This window comes from Electrona antarctica, assembly GCF_951216825.1.
Source record: "Electrona antarctica genome assembly, chromosome: 10".
NCBI classification, from domain to species: Eukaryota; Metazoa; Chordata; class Actinopteri; order Myctophiformes; family Myctophidae; genus Electrona; species Electrona antarctica.
This window is the reverse complement of record NC_136791.1, coordinates 36,324,334-36,347,359: the sequence shown is the minus strand read 5'-3', so window position 1 is coordinate 36,347,359 and position 23,026 is coordinate 36,324,334. Positions and strand designations below refer to the sequence as shown.

General features: G+C 42.0%; 2 protein-coding genes across 6 annotated transcripts in view; one reads left to right on the top strand and one right to left on the bottom strand.

The window, feature by feature from the left end:
• Positions 1–23,026, top strand: part of hhat (hedgehog acyltransferase) — a 428,216-nt gene that overhangs the window by 149,832 nt on the left and 255,358 nt on the right. The window lies entirely within an intron of this gene.
• ccdc88ab (coiled-coil domain containing 88Ab) overlaps positions 1–23,026 on the bottom strand; it is a 98,007-nt gene that overhangs the window by 24,273 nt on the left and 50,708 nt on the right. For all 5 annotated transcript variants that reach the window (XM_079511730.1, XM_079511731.1, XM_079511734.1 and 2 more), the window contains exons 7-20: positions 22,192–22,332; positions 21,042–21,220; positions 13,333–13,414; positions 11,849–12,007; positions 10,389–10,535; positions 9,843–9,987; positions 9,047–9,225; positions 6,649–6,786; positions 5,046–5,229; positions 4,385–4,515; positions 2,992–3,285; positions 2,309–2,491; positions 1,860–2,138; positions 587–720 (exon numbers count right to left, since the gene is read on the bottom strand). In XM_079511730.1, the coding sequence (XP_079367856.1) occupies positions 587–720; positions 1,860–2,138; positions 2,309–2,491; positions 2,992–3,285; positions 4,385–4,515; positions 5,046–5,229; positions 6,649–6,786; positions 9,047–9,225; positions 9,843–9,987; positions 10,389–10,535; positions 11,849–12,007; positions 13,333–13,414; positions 21,042–21,220; positions 22,192–22,332 (2,375 nt within the window). The remainder of the gene's footprint in view (positions 1–586; positions 721–1,859; positions 2,139–2,308; positions 2,492–2,991; positions 3,286–4,384; positions 4,516–5,045; positions 5,230–6,648; positions 6,787–9,046; positions 9,226–9,842; positions 9,988–10,388; positions 10,536–11,848; positions 12,008–13,332; positions 13,415–21,041; positions 21,221–22,191; positions 22,333–23,026) is intronic.

Here is a 23,026-nt window from a genome sequence, read left to right as displayed (position 1 = left end):
TTAATATTCAGTGTGTGTCATACACTGCAAATGCGTCACCGCCAAAGCCATATTATGCCCCTTTTTAATAACATCCTCCCCATTGTAAAGCCAGGTTTCCACTGCCATTGCCTCACACCACTCCAGCCCACACTGCCTACTTGTACCACCGTTTCCACTGCTAGGAATTATACTTGTAAAACATCAAAATACTTTATATTGTATTATAATTACAGTTATAATCCATTATAGTGTAGTTGTAATACATCATAATACTTTATATTGTATTATAATTATCACAGTACCCCTCTCCTGTGCACTCGTCTACATTACATTGTTAGCCAAGAAGCAATGACCTCGGGCGTCGATTCCCCCCAGGAGGGGAGGGGAGGGGGGTACTGCGAGGTGGTACTATATTTGAATTGAAACGGTAGATATTTTGATGCGGTGTGGTGTGGTGTGGTGTGGTGTAGTGCCGTGTGGTGTGGTGCTAAAGCTGCCTAACTTGTCTTTTACTGTATATATTTGGACAGAACTATCCAGGGGCTCCAGGGGATTAAACGGTTTTAAGAATTGCAGCAAATGAGTAAAGATTTGTGTGAGTAACCTGTCACTGTCATCAGAGCTCTGTTCATCCTGCAGCAGCCTCTCTTTGTTGAGTCCAATCTTCTCCAGCTCGTGGGTTAGCTTGTCCAGATCATTATTAACCTGCTGAGTCCGCACCTTCTCACTCACTAGCTCCTACACACACACACACACACACACACACACACACACACACACACACACACACACACACACACACACCCCGATTTGCTCAGACAAATATGACGTACATTCCCCATTCATTGTCAATAGGAATTTAATAGTTGTGTAGGACGAAAATAGCCGATTTGCTCGTCTACATACGACGTAAATTCTCCATTCATTGTCAATGGCATTTAATGTTTGTGTTAGGACAAAAATCTACACTATATCTGAATATACAATAGGAGGCCCTCAAAAAACTTTTGACGAAGAACTACAAAAAAACCCTTTCCTTTCATTAATCAATATTTTATTTAAACTCATTATTTAGTCCGTTAACCAGTAGCTCTCAAATCTGGTCCTTCGGTACTTTGGAGTTTGGATAGAAAAACAGCAGTACTAGAGGTTCTGGTAGGATAGAAAACGAGCATTAATAGGCATTCTAGTGCCTATTAGATAGATCTAGATAACCAGCAGTACTAAAATAGGCTTTTATTTTTTAATTATAAAATTGAATTGCATTTTTATAGCGCTTTACCAAGTGCTCAAAACGCTTTACAATGGTTCATTCATTCATTCATACATTGGGAGGTGAAGCGGCGAACAGTAGACGCCAGCGTCCTCACGTCCCACATTCACACACCAATGGTGGCAAGCTCACACCAACCAACTCATTGGAGGCAATGTAGGGTTCAGTGTCTTGCCCAAGGACACTTCGACATGTGGACAGGAGGAGCCGGGATTCGAACCGCCGACCCAGGGATCATTGGACGACCTGCTCTACCTCCTGAGCCACAGCCGCCTAATTCAACACCAATACAATTAAATGTCAGAATCATCGACACCTTCTGAACAATCAAACTTATTTTTAAACCATTGCCCAATGAAAAATATTGGAGGGGTGGGGAAGTCTACTGTAAGTTCAAATTATGTATGTTGTCAGTTAGACAGAGAGCACATAGATTTTAGGGAATCATCTTCCTTTTACACTGTTGAGGAGTAGGACACAAGGACAATTCATATTGTTTGCTATTTCACACTGAAGTTATCATTCAAATCAATATCTTATGTTTCTAAGATTTGGTTTATTGTCCAGCTCTCATATCATAGAAAACTTCTCCCACCATTCTCACCTCTCGGAGGGCGGTCAGGGTCTTCTTATCGATGCTGGCCTGTTTAACTAGCTCCTTGTTCTCTCTCTCCAGGTCTTTAACCCTGGTACATGAGTCTCTGAAAAAGATCATCTCCTTGCCCATGGTGCGGTTCTCCTTCTCCAGGATGGAGATCCGCTGGTTGTCGTCATCTAGCTTGGAGTCGCGGATCTCCGCCTGCTGCCTCAGACGTTTGTTTTCCTTCTCCAGGAACTTCTTGTCTTTCTCCAACTGAGAGGTCTCGTGCTCCAGGGTCTTGTTCTGGGTGGAGTTTAAAAGAGATGGAGATTGAAAAGATGGAAGGATAAGCACCATTTCATAGGGTTATAGAAAATATGATTCAATTTAATTTTTTCCTTTCTCTTGTATGTATTTTTGTACGTTTGAGTCCTGGGGAGACATTTCTCCTGGGAACCACTGGATTGACCCACCTCCTGCTCGAGCTGCTCCAGGCGTTTACTGGAGATCTTGAGCTCCTCCAGGTTGTGTTGGAGCGTGTGGTTCTCAGCTTCCACGTCCTGCAGCTCAGCTTCCAGCTGCTGGATCTTCCTGCTGCTGTTCTCCAGAGCCTTCTGCAGGCGCTGGTTCTCTGTGTCCAGACCCTGGTAACTAACCTGCCACAGGAAGTAACACATCACTAACCTGTTACGATTATTCCATCAGCTGGTTGCTGGAACTCTCAGCCCGCTTATCTATATACAGGTCTTGAATCAGAATGATTTTGCTTTGATAATAATCAATTCACTTTTTAACTTAACTTTCTTGGACAGGCTTGAACCTGGAAAATCTCATCATGATCAAACGTTCTCTACCATACTTTCTCTACCATACTTGTGTGCTTTTATAATTGCTGCCATCATGGAGATGGTACATAATGAGTTTTGCAAGCAGCATCGATACTATTGACTGAATAGTAATACTCACATTACTTGTATCACTACTGTCTCATCATCTTGCAGAAGGAAGATCTTAACAGCTCTAGCCTACATTTCAGTTAGCTCCGGTACTAGCAATAATACATATAAAGACTTTGGCCAATGGAAATATATTTTCTCGACAACAATGCCCCCCCAGAACATATCACATCTCCGTATTACGGTAGGTGTTCTCGTACCTCCAGTCTCTCGGTCTTCTTTGAGGAGGCCTTGAGCAGCTCCAGGCTACGTTTTAGCTGGCTCCTCTCACTCTCCAGTTCTCTGTTCTCAGCCTCCAGCTGGGCGGCCTTGGCCCCGGCCAAGCGGAGGCCCTCGGCCAAGCGTCTAAGCTCCAGGTTCTCCTGTTCCAGCTGGGAGTTCTCCTTCTCCATGGCCTCCAGCTGGAAGGACATGTTCTTCAGAGTGTCTAGGTTCTTCTTCAGACGTCGGCATTCTGCCTCCAACTCGCCGTTCTCCTTCTCCAAGGAGGACACCTACATGGAAGGTAAAATCAGTAGGGCGGTTTTCCCATAGATCTGACAATCTGGAGGCCTCGCGGTGAGCGGAAATCTTTGTTCATGTGCTCAACTCAGGATCTCATTTTAGATCTCATCTAGATTACCACTCAGGATTTAGATAAAAATAAAAAAAGCTATCTCAGATATGTTCAGACTAACAGACGTTTGAAGTCAGGGTGAACTTCTCAATGTGCCATAAAGGGAAGGGCACGCACGACAGACCCCATATTATCCTGGCACTCTACTATAGCCAAGATTACTCTTACCAATGCAGAATTCTAAGCCTTTAGGCTGGAAGGAGAATATGGCACATCATACTTTCTATGAAATAATAAACAGAAGCTTTGAGCTCTCTTTCCCACAGGCTGATGCAGACAGCGTTGAGAATATATTTTCAACTCTGCAAGTTTTAACTAACTAACATCAGGGTGGGCAATCTATCAATGAAATACCTTGAGAGAAATTATTTTATTCTTCCAAGTCTAGCTCTCGTATATAATATGACAGAAAACTAAACAAGTTCAAATTCAAAAAGACAGTCATGTGCTAAATTGCCCTGAAATGAAAAAATTAAGCCCAAACACAGCAATGTAGCTCATAAAGCAATTATCTTTATTACATTTTGGCATACATGCCTTCTTCATAATGGCAATGAAGATAAGGCATGGAGACTTAAACATAATAAGGTAATTGCTTTAGGAGACATAGCAGTGTGTGGACTTTATTTATAAATAAAGGTCTGTCAGCTAAATTAAGTCCTGCATTCTATTTGTTTTGTTGCTCACTAGGACCAGGCAAGGAGCTGACACACTAAGTATAAATTATTGTTTAGGGCACTAGACAAGGCTTTGGGATGAGGGATTAAGAATAGCCTAAATTAATATTAAGGGCACTAGGAGGACCAGGCAATGAGATGAAAGACTAAGTATAAATGAACACTTAGGGAACTGGGACAAGGCAATGAGAGTATAAATGAACATTTAGGGAACTAGGACAAGGCAATGAGATGAAAGACTAAGTATAAATTAACATTTAGGACACTAGGACAAGGCATTGAGCTGACAGAACAACAGACCTTTTCGCAGGTGATGCTCAAACTAGACACTTTCTTCTGCAGGCTCTCACTGTCTCTTTCCAGTTTCTGCACCTGAATCTCTAACTCCTCTGCTTGCTCGCCTTTTTCCTTCAATACCTCCAGCTCTTTACCTGCACACAGACAGACAGACAGACAGACAGACAGACAGACAGACAGACAGACAGACAGACAGACAGACAGACAGACAGACAGACAGACACTTAATGAAATCATTTCTGGATCCATTCAACAGATAAATAACAATAATCATATTAACTAAATGGTACAATAACACAATCAAAATCCTAGATCCTAGAAAATAATTGTATCATAAAAGATATAAGAGGTCGACTCCAAAAAAGGAGAGAAAAACCAATGACAAAAACACAAAATAGATAAATATAATCACACACAGACATACACAAAAAAGTGTGCCTCAGGAAGTAGTGCTTTCAAAGACTCTTCTGCCATTTCTCAGAGGAACAACAAGGAAGTTGTGATAGCAACATGAATAACACATGCTAGCCAATGCATGGAAATGCTTTGTGTTTTTTGCTCAGTATTTTCTTGGCAAGAAAGGGGATACAAAGTTATTACATCCTTCTCATGTACAGTATGTGAACAAAAACATAGAGATCTAAAACAGAAGCACATCACTCACGTAGCTGCTTCCTCTCAAACTCAATTTTATTGAGTTTGGCACTGGTCTCACAGATAGACTCATGGAGGACACGGTTCTCCTTCTCCACGTCTTTGACCCGTGCCTCTGTGCCCACCTGGCACCGCTGGCGAAGGGATGCCACCGTCTGGCCCAGGTGCTTGTTTTCCTGCTCCAGACCTTTCAGCTGGAGAAAGAGAGAGAGAGAGAATTTGTTGGCCAAGATATCGCCACACATGATAGAATGATGAGAATTTGAATTGCATTGAGGGAGTGGGAGTCAAGGGGTTGCTGATGGCCCTGGTGCAGAGCTATTTTCAGCGAGAATTGCATCACTAAGAGGCTATGCTTATTTTATTAACTATTTTCTGCAGGGACTTTCCACTAACTTGGGTGCATTAGTAGCAGAGAACAGTTATTAAATAAATTAAAACACAATTTTCAGTCGCAATGAAGGAAGACTAGTGACCACTTTGTGGAAGCTAATGGGGATATCAGCTTAATAATAAAGAATAAAGAACGCAATGTGCTTGTGTTTTCATTCAGCCTCATGGGGATGAACTAAAGCAGGTATGGTGTCTACAGAATGTTGTTGTTAACAAAATGTATATGAAACCTTTATTTAAGATAAATCCTGAATAGATTAGCTTTACATATATTATCCCTTGATAAATCAAATTATCTGAGCTAATCAAAGCTGTTAGAATTGGTACGGATCCCTTGAGGCATAAGACAGCCATCTGTGTCAGGCGCGCAACGGTAGCAGCAATCTGTCTAGTCAATAAAACATAGTCCCTGATCCACCCACAGCTATCTGTGCTGCCGGGAAGGAGAGACAAAACCACACAAAGAACTCTCGCTGCTAAAGGAAATCCGATCCACACTTTCATAAAGATAATAGCTTAGTCATGCCTTTTTTTCACAGACTATCTGGGAATGAGTCTGTGAATCTTTGCCAATTGAGATTCTTGGTTCAAACCAGCTGCACCGACTTGTATACAGTATGTTGAAGTATCTGGGGATTGACATGCTAACCTGTAGAGCATACGGTATGCAACAATAATGGAAACACTTTAATCTGCTACATTATGTACAGTAAGATTCCACACTGTGATCGTGGTATGTTGGGAAAGCCATTTTAGTTTGAGTAGAGTTTGTATAGACCTTTATAGAACATTGACCTAAAAATGTTGTCAGTCTAAATCACATCATGATACATAGCTTTTGTCCTTTGACAGAGGGGACATTCCTGCACTTGGATAACATGGAGAGGCAACATTTACAGGAGCGATTTAGACAAGAGGTGCATTTAGTTTGTCTTTGGTTGATATACAGTAGTAATCACATGATGATGATTGAGTAAGGGTATAATGTAATCCTCTGAGAGAAAGAAGGTGGGAGAGGAAGGTGATTGTGTGCGAACGGGTGTACAGTAGTAGTGTGTTGCTGCGTTCACACTAGCGGCGACACAGCAACATTCCACAAGTAATTTCCAATGGAGGCCAGAGACAGGATGTTACAAACTTGATGCTGAAACGTGTCACTGTGACCCTACATTAGAGCATGCATGGTTACAACAGACACACTGTGTAAGAGAGAGACTGACCTGTCTCTCTGAGTTCTCCCGGAGCGTCTCCAGTGTCTTCTCCAGCAGGGCTTTCTCCTTCATCAGGTCTGTGCTGAGAGACTCAGAGCTCTGCATGGACTCTCTGTCTGCACACAACTCTCTCTCTAGCTGCTCCAACTGCATGCACACAAACAGTGAAATAAAACACACAAAATGGGAGAGATCTCCTTGTAGCTGACTGGATAGTGTGTCAACCACATAATCAAAATGTCCAAATGTATTTCCTTCTTGGCATGCCTACTGCTTGAAATTGTCGTGGTTTGCCTGTGTATTCACACCGCTGAAGCAATGCTGGAGTGCACAGTGATTATTAATCCATGATACCAGACTTATTTAGAATTCAATGCAGCACCCCATTCTGTTAAACCAACTCATGCACACGCACGACATGCACACACAAAGACACACAAAGCATTAAGAGTGCTTCTATTGTTCAAGAGTCCCAGAAAGCATTCACACCTTAATGTGTTTTGAACCAGACTGAGCCACCCAGCAATAAATTCCAAACTCTGGGTTTCAGAGTATTTATTTATTATTCCAAGAGCACACAGAAAGGCTTATACTGAAAATAGCTAAGAGTCTTCTCTTAGTGAGGGGCACTCGGGTGTTAGAGGCTGGCAAAGAAAAGGAAAACGCTGACCTTGCCTCGATTTACAGCTTTGCTTTCATCCTCCTAGTATCTGCCCTTCACACTCTGTCTCTTTTTACTTCTTTTCTTTCTCTTCCCCTTCTACGAAGAGTCTGAGCAAAATGCGTGATATATTGATCTATATTCTAAAGAAGGGCTGGTCCCACATGCTAATGTGGATGGTTAATGGTAAGTTTTAGAAAGGCTAAGCCTAGCACAGCTGTGTAAAAGCACAAACAACAGAGCAGACCGATTTTCTTTTCTATATTAATTACTCACCCTGTGATGCCGTACATTTGTTTTCGTTGCATGGCTTAAAAAAAAATAAACAAACACTTCCTAAAACATTTAGGTGTTGCTATTCATTTCAAATTATTAAATGTCTTTGATCATTCACATGAAGGCATAATCCGAAAAATACTCCCATGAATTCCACGCATCACAGAGTGAGAAAGTAATTATATATATTTTTTAATTTAAGTTATACGCTGAAATCCTATAGTCAAACCAAAGAATAAACACATGATTTTAGACTAATTGCTCCAAGCAAAGCACACAATTGCTATATCCTGGAAGAATATTCAAAGACCAATGGCTCAGTGAAATGAGCAGTTGCAGTGCTATGGAAAGGATCAAATATTCTGAAGAGGAAAAGTGAAATCTATGATACCAAACTCTTATGTTGTTGATGTGTTGGACATGCTTTGAAAGGATGACAATAGAAATACCTCATGAATTGATGTGACTTTATGCACTCTATTAATGGACACTGTTGCATTTGCCCTTTGTGTTGATCCATTTTATTTTACTGCTTTCTGTTATGTGCCTGGTCTAACAAAAATATTGTTAACACATTCCCAGCATGAATGAATAAATTCACCCGTTAACCGCCAGCATTTTTCAGTGAAACCCTTATTTTGAAGAATCCACCGGAAACGTAAACCAGAACCGGATGTAGACCAACAATGTGTGTTGTGATGGACACTACTATATACTTTCACTCGGAGAAGTATAGTTTTACCGTGACCAGTTCATTGGCTGTGGGACGTTGAATGAAGCTAATTTTGACCAGGGGCGCAGTCTGGGAAAGGAATCTGTGATAAAGGCATTTGAAAAGATCTTTACAACAACGAGTGGATGCATGCTAGCCTGGTTAATAAACCAGACCGAATCAGCCGTTGGCAAAAAAAAGTTGCCTACCAGCGGATTACGGTCTGGCGAGGCTCAGTAGCACGCCTCTTTCCTACAGCAGAGAACAGGTCGGACCAATCGGGACACGGTATGCAATATAGGCGGGCTTTGGTACAGTGACGTTCAATGCTTGAGACCTTTGACTGACAGTAGCTCTGACCAATTGCGTCAAAGAGAAAATGTTCCCCGGGAAATGAAATCCAAGTGGAGCCAGCCCAGACTGATATACCGCGACAGTGTTGTGTGATATTAGTCTGGTTTATTAGCCAGGCTAGATGCATGCAGCAACCTTCCTTACGGTACATTTTCTGTTTACTTAATTGCTTAGCAACCCAATGCTACTGTATGTAGCATTACGACAGCGAGATATCATAAACCACTATAAAAAGGACCATTTGACGCAGATCTACGTCAATGCCGGAAGACCGCAGAAATAAGATTTGCCGCAAATCTATGTCAACGCCGGGGAATGTGTTAAAAGGTTCATTTGGTTACATTTGCTTAAATTAACACTTAAATTGTCTTTTTTCTGTGTTGCATGTGGTGTGGTCCCCCTACCCTCTGAGTGAGTCTCTGGTTCTCCTGGTTGGCCTTGGCCAGTTTTCCCGAGGCGTCCTGTCCAGCTGCTCCTCGGAGCTCCTCCACCGTCTTCAGCAGTGTCTGGTTGTCCTTCTCCAGCTTCAGCAGCCGGCTGGACGTCAGCTCGTTCACCTCCTGGCCCAGTGACTTCTGGGGAGCTGCATGTGCAGGCAGTGGTGGACACAGTCACTCATTTACTCGAGTACGGAACAACGTTTCTTTTTCTCCAATTGGCTGAAAAAACGAGGCCGTACTATAATCGCACTTCAGCTTTTAGCCATTAAATGGCACCATTTGCCACAAATTAGTCTTGAAAAATGGGGCTCGTCTTATAATCAGAGTCGTCTTATAAACTCAGCAACAAAAGTTCGGAAGCTTAACTTTGGTTCATTATTTCTCTACTTTAATAATACCAATTGGTATTGTATTGTCTATTATTTTAATCGTTGATTAGTCACCTTTACAACAAGGTATATATTGTAAGGATCGGGTGTTCGTGGAATGAGCAACACAGCTAAACGTGTGGGTAGGGCCTCCAAGAAATGGGCCAAAATGGCAAGTGGATGGTATTCATCCTTGCTTTGAGTTGCTTAGTGGATTGGATGATTGCACACATTTTTACACTTGATTAATTTTTACACTCAGTGAGACTCAGTGTTAGGGAACATGTGGAAGATCCAAAAGCAGCCACAACAGCCTGTATTCTCTGAGTCACCCATAATAATAATAATAATGGTGGTCACACCCCCATCATTTTGCTCTCCTTCCTCCTTACCTTCAGGCCGCTCCGGGGTCTTGGAGAGTTGTTCCAACTCCCAGCCCAGGTGTAGGGATTCATCCATGCTCTGTTTCTGGGCCATCTCCAGAACCAAGTTCTCCTCCAACAACTCATCCATGCGCTTACGATCCATGTCCCGATCCTGCATACAAGTAAACAGTGTTTAAGAGTAGTACCCATTTTGGGTTTCCTTATTTGAAAAGATTTTTTTTTCTTTCTTTTTTTGAAAAAAAAAATTCAAAATTGTTCAGAAAAATGCAAAACGTGCCCAGGGTGCCAGCCCGGTTCTGGCGAGCCGGCCCGCGTCCGAAACCGTCGAGAAATGACAGAGTTACCACTTTGTACAGTTTACACTATTATTTCAAGCATCGTGAGCTTGTAAATTGGGTATTGTCACTATTCAATAGGGCTTAATGATAGTTTTTTATGCATTTCCTTTCTGTACATTTGGGTCCCGGGGAGACATCAAATTTCTCTTTTGGGACTCAAGCTAAGTTTGGAAACCATCACTGCTATACAGTAAGTGCTTTGTGGTGATCTCACCATCTCCAGGTCATGCATTTTAGACTTGAGCAGCAGGCTCTCCTTCTCGAGGAGGTGCAGTTTGTCAGAGCGAGCTCTGCTGCTCTCCAACTGTTCCTCCAACATGGTCTTGGTCTCCAACAAAACCTGGTTGTCTTCTTTCAACTCCTAGAGAGACACAGTACACAACAGAGCAACACGTCAGAACAAGTCAGATAACCACAGCACATACACAGAACTTTACACAAACTTTTTACAGTTCTTCAGACATTAAACATTACACAAATTATTATAATCACTACTCTTACATAGTATCATCAGAAGCAGTGTTTCCCCTGAAAGTGTCAATTAATATCAATATATTGGTATATAAATATGGCATCTCAACAATGCCATATTTAATTCACAGGATCCATTTCAATTTGCTTACAAGCAAGGTCGCAGTAGCCTGGTTAATAAACCAGACCGAATCAGCCGTTGGCAAAAAAAAGTTGCCTACCAGCGGATTACGGTCTGGCGAGGCTCAGTAGCACGCCTCTTTCCTACAGCAGAGAACAGGTCGGACCAATCGGGACACGGTATGCAATATAGGCGGGCTTTGGTACAGTGACGTTCAATGCTTGAGACCTTTGACTGACAGTAGCTCTGACCAATTGCGTCAAAGAGAAAATGTTCCCCGGGAAATGAAATCCAAGTGGAGCCAGCCCAGACTGATATACCGCGACAGTGTTGTGTGATATTAGTCTGGCTTATTAGCCAGGCTAAGGTCGCAGTACAGAGGATGCAGTTGTCACACTGGTTCACCTCATCTCCGAACATCTCGACAAACCAAAATCCTATGCTAGAGGACTTTTCCGAGATATTTCTTCTGCATTCAACACAATACAGCAGGACTTGCTCCTCACTAAAATTGTTCAGCTACACATTAATCCTTTTGTTATTCCGTTTTATCACACGTTCCTTACTGACAGAATTCAGCATGTAAAGGTAAATAAGACACTCTCCTCTCCCATCAGGACTAGAGTTGGTGCACCCCAAGGATGCATTAGCTCACCTGTACTGTTTACTCTTTACACGGCAGACTGTAACACCTGCGAGTCAAACCAGTTTCTTCTGAAATACTCAGATGATTCTACTTTAATATCTCTGATGACTGACAGTGATGACCCGAAACTGTACCAGTGTAGCGTTGACCGGCTTGTGACAAAAATAATCTGATCATCAACACTAAGAAAACAGGTGGTAAAACACAGCCAGTGGCAATCCATGGTTCAGCTATTGAACAAGTTCCATCTTACAAATATCTGGGGGTGATGATAGATGCCACCTTATCATGGTCCTCTCATATTGACTATATTTGTAAGAGGATACAGCAGCGTATGTCTTAAGTAAAGTGCGAGGTCGCTTCTCGTCCTCAGGTGTCTTACTGGTAAGTAATACTAGAAGTAGGATCAGCATGTGTGCATACTGTATGTATGTACCTCAACTCTGGCTTTGTAGAACTCTATGTCATGCAGTCTGTCTTTGTATCGACTCAGCTCACTCTCCAGTTTTTCGACACGGATGGCTTTCTCTCTCAGATGGTCGAGCTCGTCTCTGTACGCCCTCACCGACCGAGCATCTGACATCAGCTGGTAGCTCTGTGGGGGATTGAAGTATTAACCATTTAACCATAAAAGAACTAAAGATATTTCGAAAATAGCAGATCTACTATACAAGCTCAAAATGGGTCACAATGTAACACATTGACAAGACATAAAAAGTGGGACACCAGGGTTAAAGTGGTTACGTCTCTATCGTCGTCTATCATGTGTTGTTAGTAAAAGAATACTTGTAACATTGTTTAAAAAAAAGGATCACTGTTATTCACTTGTATTGGTATGCATTATGATGAATACAGACGTAGGGTACTCCTTTCATTAACAGTCTAAGTGAGAAAGCCTGCAGTTGTAAAGATGCCTACGAGTAATGCAACAACAAAATGATTATTGTCAAGTAATTAAGTAATACAAATCTAAATGAAATAAAAAGACTACCGTAAATAAAATAGCATCAAATAATCATACAAGATATGTTTGTTACAGTTTTAAGGTAAATTAACAGTAACATTTTCAGTGTTATTATCCATTTGTAACTGTGACCATGTACAAATGTAACAAAATTGACCCTTACTGGTCCACTTACATTTTTACACTCTCAGAGTTAAATTACATTTGTGCAAACAGTGCAGTGCAGAGAGAATCAATGTGATGGAACAACTACAGTATGCTTGTGCAGGGAACTAGGAGTGGCATAGTGCAGGCATTCTGCCATATGGGGGTGGGGGGCTCCAAATGAACAGAAAGTGATGTAGTGCAGGTCTCCTGTCATGGAGTCTGATTGATTTGAGGCGGGCACAAAGGAATGCCACTAATGCTATGTGCTGCTTACAGAGGTGGCGTTTTATTTTCTTCTAAAAGCGGGAAGTGGAAGAAATGTTTTAAGAAATTGGAAGGTTCATAAGCAGTAATATTCCATGGCTTGCAGCTTAGCAGTAAGCTACTCCCCTACCTGTCACAAATACATGGCAGAAGAAGCTAAGTATTCAACACTGTGTTAAACATGACCCTGCCTGTTCCTTAATCATTAAGATCATGCGTACGAATGCATGTCTTCATACGAGTGAGAGAGAACAGAACAGAAAGAAATTATCTCTCCCCCTCTTTCCCAGATACCCACCAAATAAATACTTTCTCCCCATCCTCTCCCTGAACCGATCCACCTCATTGACTGTACTGCGGCCAGCCAAATAGTCAGCCAACCAGTCTAAATCAAAATCCATGTCAGCCTGTTTGTAATGGCCCATAATGAGCTTTAGCTGGCTGATTAAAGCTTGGCAAGGCAGCAAAAGGAATAGACTGCAGGCACAAGGCAAGGGAGAGAAGACAAGGTGCAGGGATCTGTGTGTGTGTGTGTGGGTGCGTACCTCTTGCTGAAGCTTTTTCAGTTCCACCTCCATGTTTTCTGACTCCTGTCTACAATCCAACAGCTGCTCACTCTTTTCCTCCCTGAGAGAGAAGATGAAGAGTGGTTAGACAGAAAAGGGAGTTGTCATGAAATACGCCAGTGACAACAGACAGAGAGAGGACAATATATAACTGTAACTGTAATGGGTGAAAGTTAAACATACATTGAGTCTAAAGCTTTATCCACTACAGTCACACTGGTCCCTCCCTGCGCCAGCCAACAGAAACAAGATCCTTCTGGCAATTTCATGTAACTGATTCCAAGTTTTTTTTAAATGTATCTTTATTGATTGACATGGCCTTAAAAGAAAAATCAGGTATCTCCATCTTGTAGGAATTAACGGATTAATGCAGTTATAGAGCGTCGCAGTCCCGCCCCCTTTCATGACGACACCAGACCCAGGAAATGAATCCCAATGCATTTTTCCCATAGACATTTCAAAAAGTATTTATTTAAAGACCTTTTAACACTTAGACCGCTATCATTTATTGAAAAATTAGGATCTAATTCACGCCAGCATTTTTTTAATTTGAGCTCTTATTTTGAAAATCCGCCATTTCCGGTCCACAACCGGTAGTCCTACGTTAGGAGTTTTCACACAGCTGGATGGGCCTTGTTTACAAGGTGAATCCAGGCCGGAGCTCCGGAGAGCTCTAGATTGTCAGCTCTGTGCCGTCAAAGAAACGCTGTTTTGACCAAAAATGCCATCTGGGACAAGGAATAGGAGTTACAGGCGATTGAAAGAAATGGATAGAATGGATGCTTATGGCGACGACGATCTAAGATGGGCGATCCAGTTCTGTGCTAACAACACAGCTAGCTAACCGGCTAACGTGAGTAGCATTTTGGCTCGAGCAATCGAACGCGCTATAAAAGCTCAATTGCCGGAGGCCGTCGGCAATGGCGATAAGCGTCACTATCAAAATTAGGCTTCAATTGACTTTAATCGTCGGCAATGGCGCGGAGGGTGTTAAGCGTCGTACGAAGCCAACTCGAGTCGTGACAAATCATGACAACAAACACAATATTTTGGACCAAACAAATAATTACAAAGAAGAAAAACAACAAAAAAAGTGTTGTAACTTTCCGTTTCTTTCTACTTTCTAATTCTTTGTTTGGCCCAAAACATTGTGTTTATTGTCATGATTTGTCACGACAAGAGTTGGCTTTGTCCGCGGCGTAAACGTCTTTAAATAAATACTTTCTGAAAAGTCTATGAGGAAAATGAACGGGGATTTATTTTCCGGGTCTCTCGAGGGGGCGGGACTGCGACACTCACCGAAGTGCTCTAATCATGTTAGAATACACAGAGGCTTCCTCTTGTCTGTTCAGAATAATGGACTCAAAACGGTGTGCATTGTTCTTACCCAGGACACAAAGCACTCCTCCACTTCCTGAATAATCAACACCTGTCCTGAGCGATGGGTTTGGGTCAATAAAAGCTCAGTGCTCACTTCCTCTATTATTTGATATTTCATGACAAGTTGTTCCTGAATACACCCAGGTCTCTTGTATCCAGTAGTACATTTACTATACCTACCGGTAAGTGCAATTTTTACTGTACCTAAGTACATTTAAAAGGAACCCTGGCCAATAAGACAAATATGCCTTAAAACATTATACTTGCCCTCTAACAAAAATAAAAAATAAAAACACCTTAAATATTGTATTTATTTTATAAAAAGATACTATTTCACTCAATAGGAACTGCTCCCATCGCAAGTTGATGATGTCATATGTATGTCATTAGGAATGCACGTGCTAATAAAAAACAACTTAATACTTCTTAAGTTTAATATGAGCATCAAAGCAATATTTTAAATACTTTTTATTAGCACTTGCATTCCATATATTCCATAGGGCTGGACACACATGGACATATGACATCATCAACTTGCGACAGGAGCGGTTCCTATTGAGTGAAAGATTCTCTATTTATGAAATAAATAAAATATTTAAGGTGATTTTTTTCTTTTTTTTAGTTGTAGAGGGCAAGTATAATGTTTTAAGGAATATTTGTCTTATTAGCAAGGGTTCCTTTTAAGTACCAAAGTGGAAGCTCACATCGCCATGCGATGCCTTGTGAGCTTGTATAATGGCTATTTTCTCTATTAGTGATATTTGTTGGAGAGTTCTGGAAAATGTTACTTTTAGGATAATGCCTACATTTCAATACAGCAATGCACAGATATGAAAAAAATGCACTTTGTAATTTGTTTGAATACTTTTTTTTGTTTTTGGCTTTTGTGTCTTCATTGATAGAACAGTGAAGACGGACAGGAAAGAGGGAGGGAGAGACATGCAGCAAAAATGTCGTCATGAATGGGACTCGAACAGGCCAGAGCCTATATGTGGCATGCACCTGGACCATTAGGCCAGCGGGCGCCCCAATTATTATTTTTTGAATACTATTAATTTCATGTATTTTTAAAAGCAAGTACTCCTGTACTTTATCTCAAGTAAAAATTTGACAGAGCAACTTGTAGTCGAATATTTCACAGAGAGTATACTTTGACTCAGTTACTGGGGTTGAGTACTTTGTCCAGCACTGCTTTTGTCACATCGGCTTTTAATTGGATGAGCAGAACTGTGCATGCTTTTATGACAGTATTGCCGGTAGCGGTACTGTTCCTGACACTTCATTGAGCGTTATTGTTCTGATTGTTTGAACTTTACCACATCTCTGATTAGAATCTTCAGTATGGAGAATGCCAGTAGCTAACAGTAAAGAGAGTCGACCACAAAACCAAGTCGCCTCTCCTTAAATGACAAGCAGAGAAAAACAGAATGAAAGGAGGGAAATAAATAATGACTGGACATGAACCACATCAACACAGATGTTATAGTGTGTTCCCCTTGGACTGACAGAGAGGTAAACATGGATGTAAATCAGCCAACTGCCTGCCTCAAGGCCACCCCCCCGTCCCCTGTTCCTCTCCCTTAACCACTTCAATCCTATATAGTCCACTGATTGGGGACTCCCAGTGGCCTATATTTGGTCCCCTCATATTTTTCCTCTAAACCAAAATTTCGATCTGCCATTTTCAGAAAATGTTAGCCTATTTTTGCCAAACGTTCGCCTATAATCCCAGAATATGGATGATACGGTTTATATGGTTACATTTCGACTACTAGAGTACAAGAACATATGAGATATAAACAAAGGGACCACAAGACCTCCCCCCCACACACAGTTCCCTTTCTAATAGCAGTGTGTCACGTAATCTCACACACTATAATTTGACATGCAGGAGTGAGATAGGCTGACACTTGCACTGAGAGAGGGGGGAGAGAGAGCGAGAGAACGCGTGTGTGCGTGTGTGTGTGTGTGTGTGTGTGTGTGTGCGCCCATGGTCCATTCTCAAATGAGCGATGTGTGAGTGAGTGATGATGGCCTACTTGATTACAGGTCTGTGGTGTGGTGAGGTGTGGTGTCTCTCTCACAATGTGTTTTATTGCCATGACACCTTTGTGTTGTCAAACACTCACACTGCTTTTAAAAGTGAACTTAAAAACAGTACTATTTAAGTTAAAAGTATAGGTATAAATAGTATACAGTATTAGGCACTCTCACGTTACAACCAGATACTGTATATAGACACAGTATGCACATAGTAATAATTATGTAACAGAGACTAGTGACATTGAACAGTTACAAAGGGATCCAGTGATACTGTATAAACACAAAAACAGTCACACATTGTATGTACAGGCTACTAATGTAAACGCAAAGACAGACGCTGTCATCAGGTATTATGCCACACCTCAACCCCAAATGATGAACATACGCAATGCCACATATGGGCGGGCACACACGGGCGCACGCACACGCACACGCACACACACACACACACACACACACACACACACACACACACACACACACACACACACACACACACACACACACACACACACACACACACACACACACACCAAATAGAAAAATACATGTGATTGTGAGCGGAGAGTATACAGAAAAGCAGATGAGTTGTTCAAACACGAGAAAAAAACAGATGGAGGCATAGACAGCATTTTCCGCAGTGTGGCTCTTAACTATGCCTTCACTGCTAGACTATTCCATTTTGGAACCACTTCCAAGTTTGTAAATCATGCAGATTCATTATTATCTATAGCACTACACATCCTGGCTGCTTGTACAGTAGGCATGACCTAGTGAGTGGCGGGCGCATCAAAATCTGATATTTTCGAGCGCCAACATGGGGACAGAGACAGACCTCCAAAATACAATGTGTATAATGGCATCCCAGTATTCACAAGTTCAAACTTGTATTGCACCAGCGTGTATGCATGTTTGTGTTTTCACTTGTTTGAACGTTCTGTGAAACAGTAGTCGTATCCTCCTTTACACATACTAGCTTGTGATGTCAGAAATCTAAACGGTAATATGGATGAGAATGATATACAGAACCGCTTTGGCACACATGTCACACATGACAAGCATCGATCATGCGGAAGTGATCATACTGTATGTTCCGTCAGCCTATATTCCATCAAAACTAGAGGACATTTAAGGCAGGGAGCGTGTGACGTAAGCGCTCTCGCCTGGATCAGCGACGCAGCTGCTCATGACGGGCATGGGACGCATAGCTTGAAAAATTCCAGGTCACCACAATCCAGGTCAACGCACCTCAACTTCTACGCGCATCCAAAATGATCGCCCGCCTCTATTGACAATGAATTACCAAGGCGCGTCACTCGCTTCCCGTCTGAAAAGGCCTGAAGACTGACCCCAACCCTAAACTGAGGGAACATAGGACTAAGTTGACCCCATGACACTTTACATCTGTCAGAGCCTTAATGGTAACACTAGAAGAAAGACCATGGGGTCGCCACAACCGACCAACAAACCAACAGTTTTTTATACATGCATAGAATTTCAACTACTGTAAGATCCAACTTTCACACTCTTCATGAGTTTTATTTTCACTTTTCAAGCATCGGTCACGGCATACAAATTATAAAGGAACTCTATGTACTTGAATTGCATGTCACCATTGCAATGTCCAACAAGTTATTCTCATATATTTTTTTCCCAGATCATGCATCTAAAACAAACTCACAAGAACTTGCACATGACAGATTCTCACATCTGCATTCAGAGATGTTTGCACACATGCACATGACTCCGACAGACACACAAACATAAACAAACATGAAAACAGACAGCCGACACACGGCTCATTTTGACCCATGAGAGAAAAAGCTGTCATCAAGTTACTAAAGCACATCATTATGCCTGCTACATTTAAAACTATTCAATTTCCCCTTTGTCAAACGCATCACAAGACCATCCACATGGATTGCACTCCATGGCAACAAGTAAGCAACCCAAGGAAATAACCTCAGCAGGGTCTTCCTCATTTTATGGCCTTCAGTAGCTCCAGTAAACATCGCACCATAAAGTAGGTCACGGATGTAGAATGAACAGGCCCAACAGCACAGAGCTGCAATATATATTCAGCCCAGAAGCCAAATTTAGAAACTATTTAGTTTCATGTAAACTTTACTTTTGCAAGTGTCATGTGAGGAGCCTGCAGCCATTGGTGTTCAATCAGTTTTGAGTCTTGACCTACAAACGGCCCACTCGTCATTAGCAGAGTTACAGAAAAGAGTTTGTCAAACCCGATGAGACAGGACCCTCATAAAACACGTACAAATATAAACCTCCCAGGCTTCTGAGTGTGGACAGTGTGATTATTGTATAGAACCAAATGCTTAACGTAGAAATTAACGTAGTTATTTTTTCCCATAACTTTTGCTTAAGGCCATTTTTATGTATAGTATGTATGTATAGTACATATATATGTATATGTCTGTGTTTTGAAAGGACCTATAAATAAATTAACTATAATCATTATTATGGTGAATAAAATTATCCCCATTAACTCAAGCCTGAGCAGTTAAATCTGACTTAAGATCAGCACACCTAGTGATCGAATCCCCCAAACTGCTGCGGAGCAGACAAGAGATAGACAGGAAAAAGGTTTTTCTTGGCAACCCAATGGCCAGTTATTGTGAAAGTGTTCCACAACAATACATCAACAAACTTCATCAATGCAGTATTATGACGCCAGTACATTTATCACATCAGATGTTATGTCTGTGTACTGCATTAAGCCTCTTCCCCTCCGGAAGCAAAGGTATAGGCTACATCTGCTAAACAGTGCCTGCCACTGACCATTAGTCTTTGTCTGGACATGCGTTAGAGCACTCTGAAGAGGAACTTCTATTATTTATGGATACAATGGAAAAGCCATTCCACAAGTCTGTCTCTAAGTGTGTGTGATAGAACATTAGCTTTTTGTGTGTATTCCTTTGTGTTTATGTGTTTTCAGGAGATCCCTGATGTCATAGTAATGCGACCTGCTGTCGCAATTAAGCCCATATATGGAGATCCCTGATGTCATCAATATTGGCCAGCAACTCTACATCTGACCTCAAACCCTTAGATCTCCATATATGGATACTGTATATGTCAGACCTCATCAAACCCTGTGCACTCAAGACATGCTCCTTATATGGCCAGTACAGAATTCATTCCACGTTGATCTGACCCCCCCATGCCAAAGCGCCAACGCTCGTCCAGCATTCTGCGGATGCGTGTACTGCTTCTCGCCCGTCTTACTGGTAGTATTTATGCTAGTGTGTGTGTGTGTGTGTGTGTGTGTGTGTGTGTGTGTGTGTGTGTGTGTGTGTGTGTGTGTGTGTGTGTGTGTGTGTGTGTGTGGCGCTTGCGTGAATGCATGGTCCATTCTCAAATGAGCGATCAAGACTAGGAAAGTAATTGTTTTCCACCAGCCTTCCTCTCTACTTTTTTTTCTTTTGTCATTTATTTCTTTATTTAGATGAAAGAGTACAGGGAGACAGGAAAACAACCATGTACCGCTTTTCTCTCTACTCTGTCACCGTCGGGAAGAAACCAAAAACTGTTGCTTTTCAGGAAATGGAAAAAAGTATATTCAAGTATAAAACCCTCAGACTTTCAACTTACAAGCTTAGTGCATAAAATATGATATTAATTAAAAAACATCAAAAGATAAAATATGGACATCCAAGGTTTCTGCCCGACAGAAACCATAATCACCATTCTGTCGCAAAACTACACACCAAGCAAGAACACAGATTCCGGCAACAAGACTGGATAAACAGCTGATGGGGTTATTGGACCCCGTTTAAAGTACATAACAAAAACACAGGATATGCAGTAATTTGATTGAGTCACGGTTATTGATCATGATATGTCGGCTGGGGCTGTGCCAATGGCAATTTCCTTAACAGCAATGCTTGGCAGCAGCATAAAAACTGAAGGCATGGATGCCCGTTCAATGTTGGATGGCTCAAGTAATTATCTATTGTTCCATTATTTGAGCACAGAACAAAATGTTTTGGATAATGATAATGGATACACGCATTTCCATTTGAATCAAACTTATGAAATTAAAATCAAGTCTAATCCACCAACATTCACCCTTTGTGATAGACCTGGGTCTGTCAAATCCTTCTTTTTAGCAACTCAAAGTAGTGACAGACAGACCTGTGCATAGGGCTCAGCAATACATATTTCATATCCAATATTGACATTCTGTCTGATATCGATATAGTGATAATAACATTTTAGGTGATAATAGTACTTGAGGTACTCACAGCTCCTGGCGCAGGCGTCTGATCTTGGCCTTGGCATCAGCCAGCTCCACAGAGAGGTGCTGACGGCTCTCTGTCCTCCTCATGTTCAGGGAGTCGGGGCTGGGAGACTGGGCCAGGCTGGGGGGAGCGAGGGGAGACAGCTGGACGCAATCTCGCTCCTGCGTGAGCTCCACGATGGTCTGGATGGATTAATGGACGGAGAGAGACAGACAGACAGATTAGCATTAGGCAGGAAGACAGAGACGGACTGACACTGGGCATGGAGGAGACAGAAAGAGAGCAGAGAAAAGGACAAAGACAAAGGTAGGGTGAGATAGAGACAGAGGTGGCGGGGGTATAGTGTTACAACAATGTATGGTATCAAGAGACCCCACTCTCATCCAGCACCCACAAGAGGAAATGGGGTTTTAATTGAGAGTGGGTTGACTGCTCTGTGATTCTCTTGAGGCTATTAAAGTGCAACCTGACACACACAGACACAGGCAGGCTCTATCAGTCATGAGCATCTGCACCCTGGGGGAGGTTTGAAAATACACTTAATGATGAACATACGCAATGCCACATATGGGTGCACACACACACACACACACACACACACACACACACACACACACACACACACACACACACACACACACACACACACACACACACACACACACACACACACACACACACACACACACACACACACACACACACACACACACACACACACACACACACACACACACACACACACACACACACACACACACACACACACACACACACACACCATCCAGAAGCGTTAACCGTTTCAACCCTTCCTTCCTGTGGTACCGTAACTCTCTTGTGGTCTCAATAAAATGGTCAAGTTTCCACATTTACAGAAAGCAAGCCCAAAAATTCCATTAGGAATATGCTTAATTTAAAACAGTCACAGGTATAGACACAAATCTAATGCATACCTGTATCAGACACACAGTACGCATAGCCCATTCAAACCCCCGCAAACACATTTTTCCTCTGTGTAGGCCGACTGCTACACATTTCTGTGTGAGACTGTTTACACCGAAAGTGTTAAGTTTGGGAGAAAATTCTGTGTTTTGAATGTACTACGCATATGGACTGGATACATGACAATTCGATTATCCTATAATACTGTTACCTCCAGTTGTGAGTCTCTTTCATCTACCAGGCGTTTGAGGTGGAAGGCCAGGTTTCTAGACAGACTGTCCAGGTCTTCAGGAGGTATTTCTCCTCCCTCCAGCCATTGCAGATCCACCACATTCTCCTGGTTTTGTGTTACCTACAAAGTACAAACAAGAACATTTCCATCTAGGATTCTCTGCAGTTTTCATATGTTTAATGTTTTCAACCTGTAGTCCAACCAAAAAAAACAGCTGAGCTGAGAATTAATCATACGATGTTGTTGATCGCCTCGGGAGTGTTTTGGCTACATCCAGAGTAATCTAGTAAGAGAGTGGCGACACTAGCATTGACTCCCATTGTAGCAATGGAATGCGGAAGTGCTCATTCTATCTCAATGGGATAGTTCCAATGTTTGGAACTATAGCCCATGTAGGCACCCGCTTTGAGATCAAAGCGTGTCGCCACTCTTACTAGATTACTCTGGCTACATCAAGCTACTTCAGCTACATCCGGGATAGCATCCGGTCCGTCGCTAAATGTGCTCCGCTGCTATAAATAGCTGGGCACTCTGATTTAATGGATTAATTAACCCCGGGCGTTCGGGGTGTTAAAAGGTCATCGATTCCAGAGGAAGACCATTTTCTTTACAAATAAGGGCATTTTGTATAGTTGTTACACTCCTTCTGAAATGCTATTTTGCTAAATGTAACATAGTATTATCCTCACTGACACACCCAGTCACCCACTACTTTTCCTGAACTCCATCACTCCATCATTCAGTTTAGACATACCTCTTGGATGTGAGCTGCTAGTTTAGACATACCTCTTGGATGTGTGCTGCTAGTTTAGAC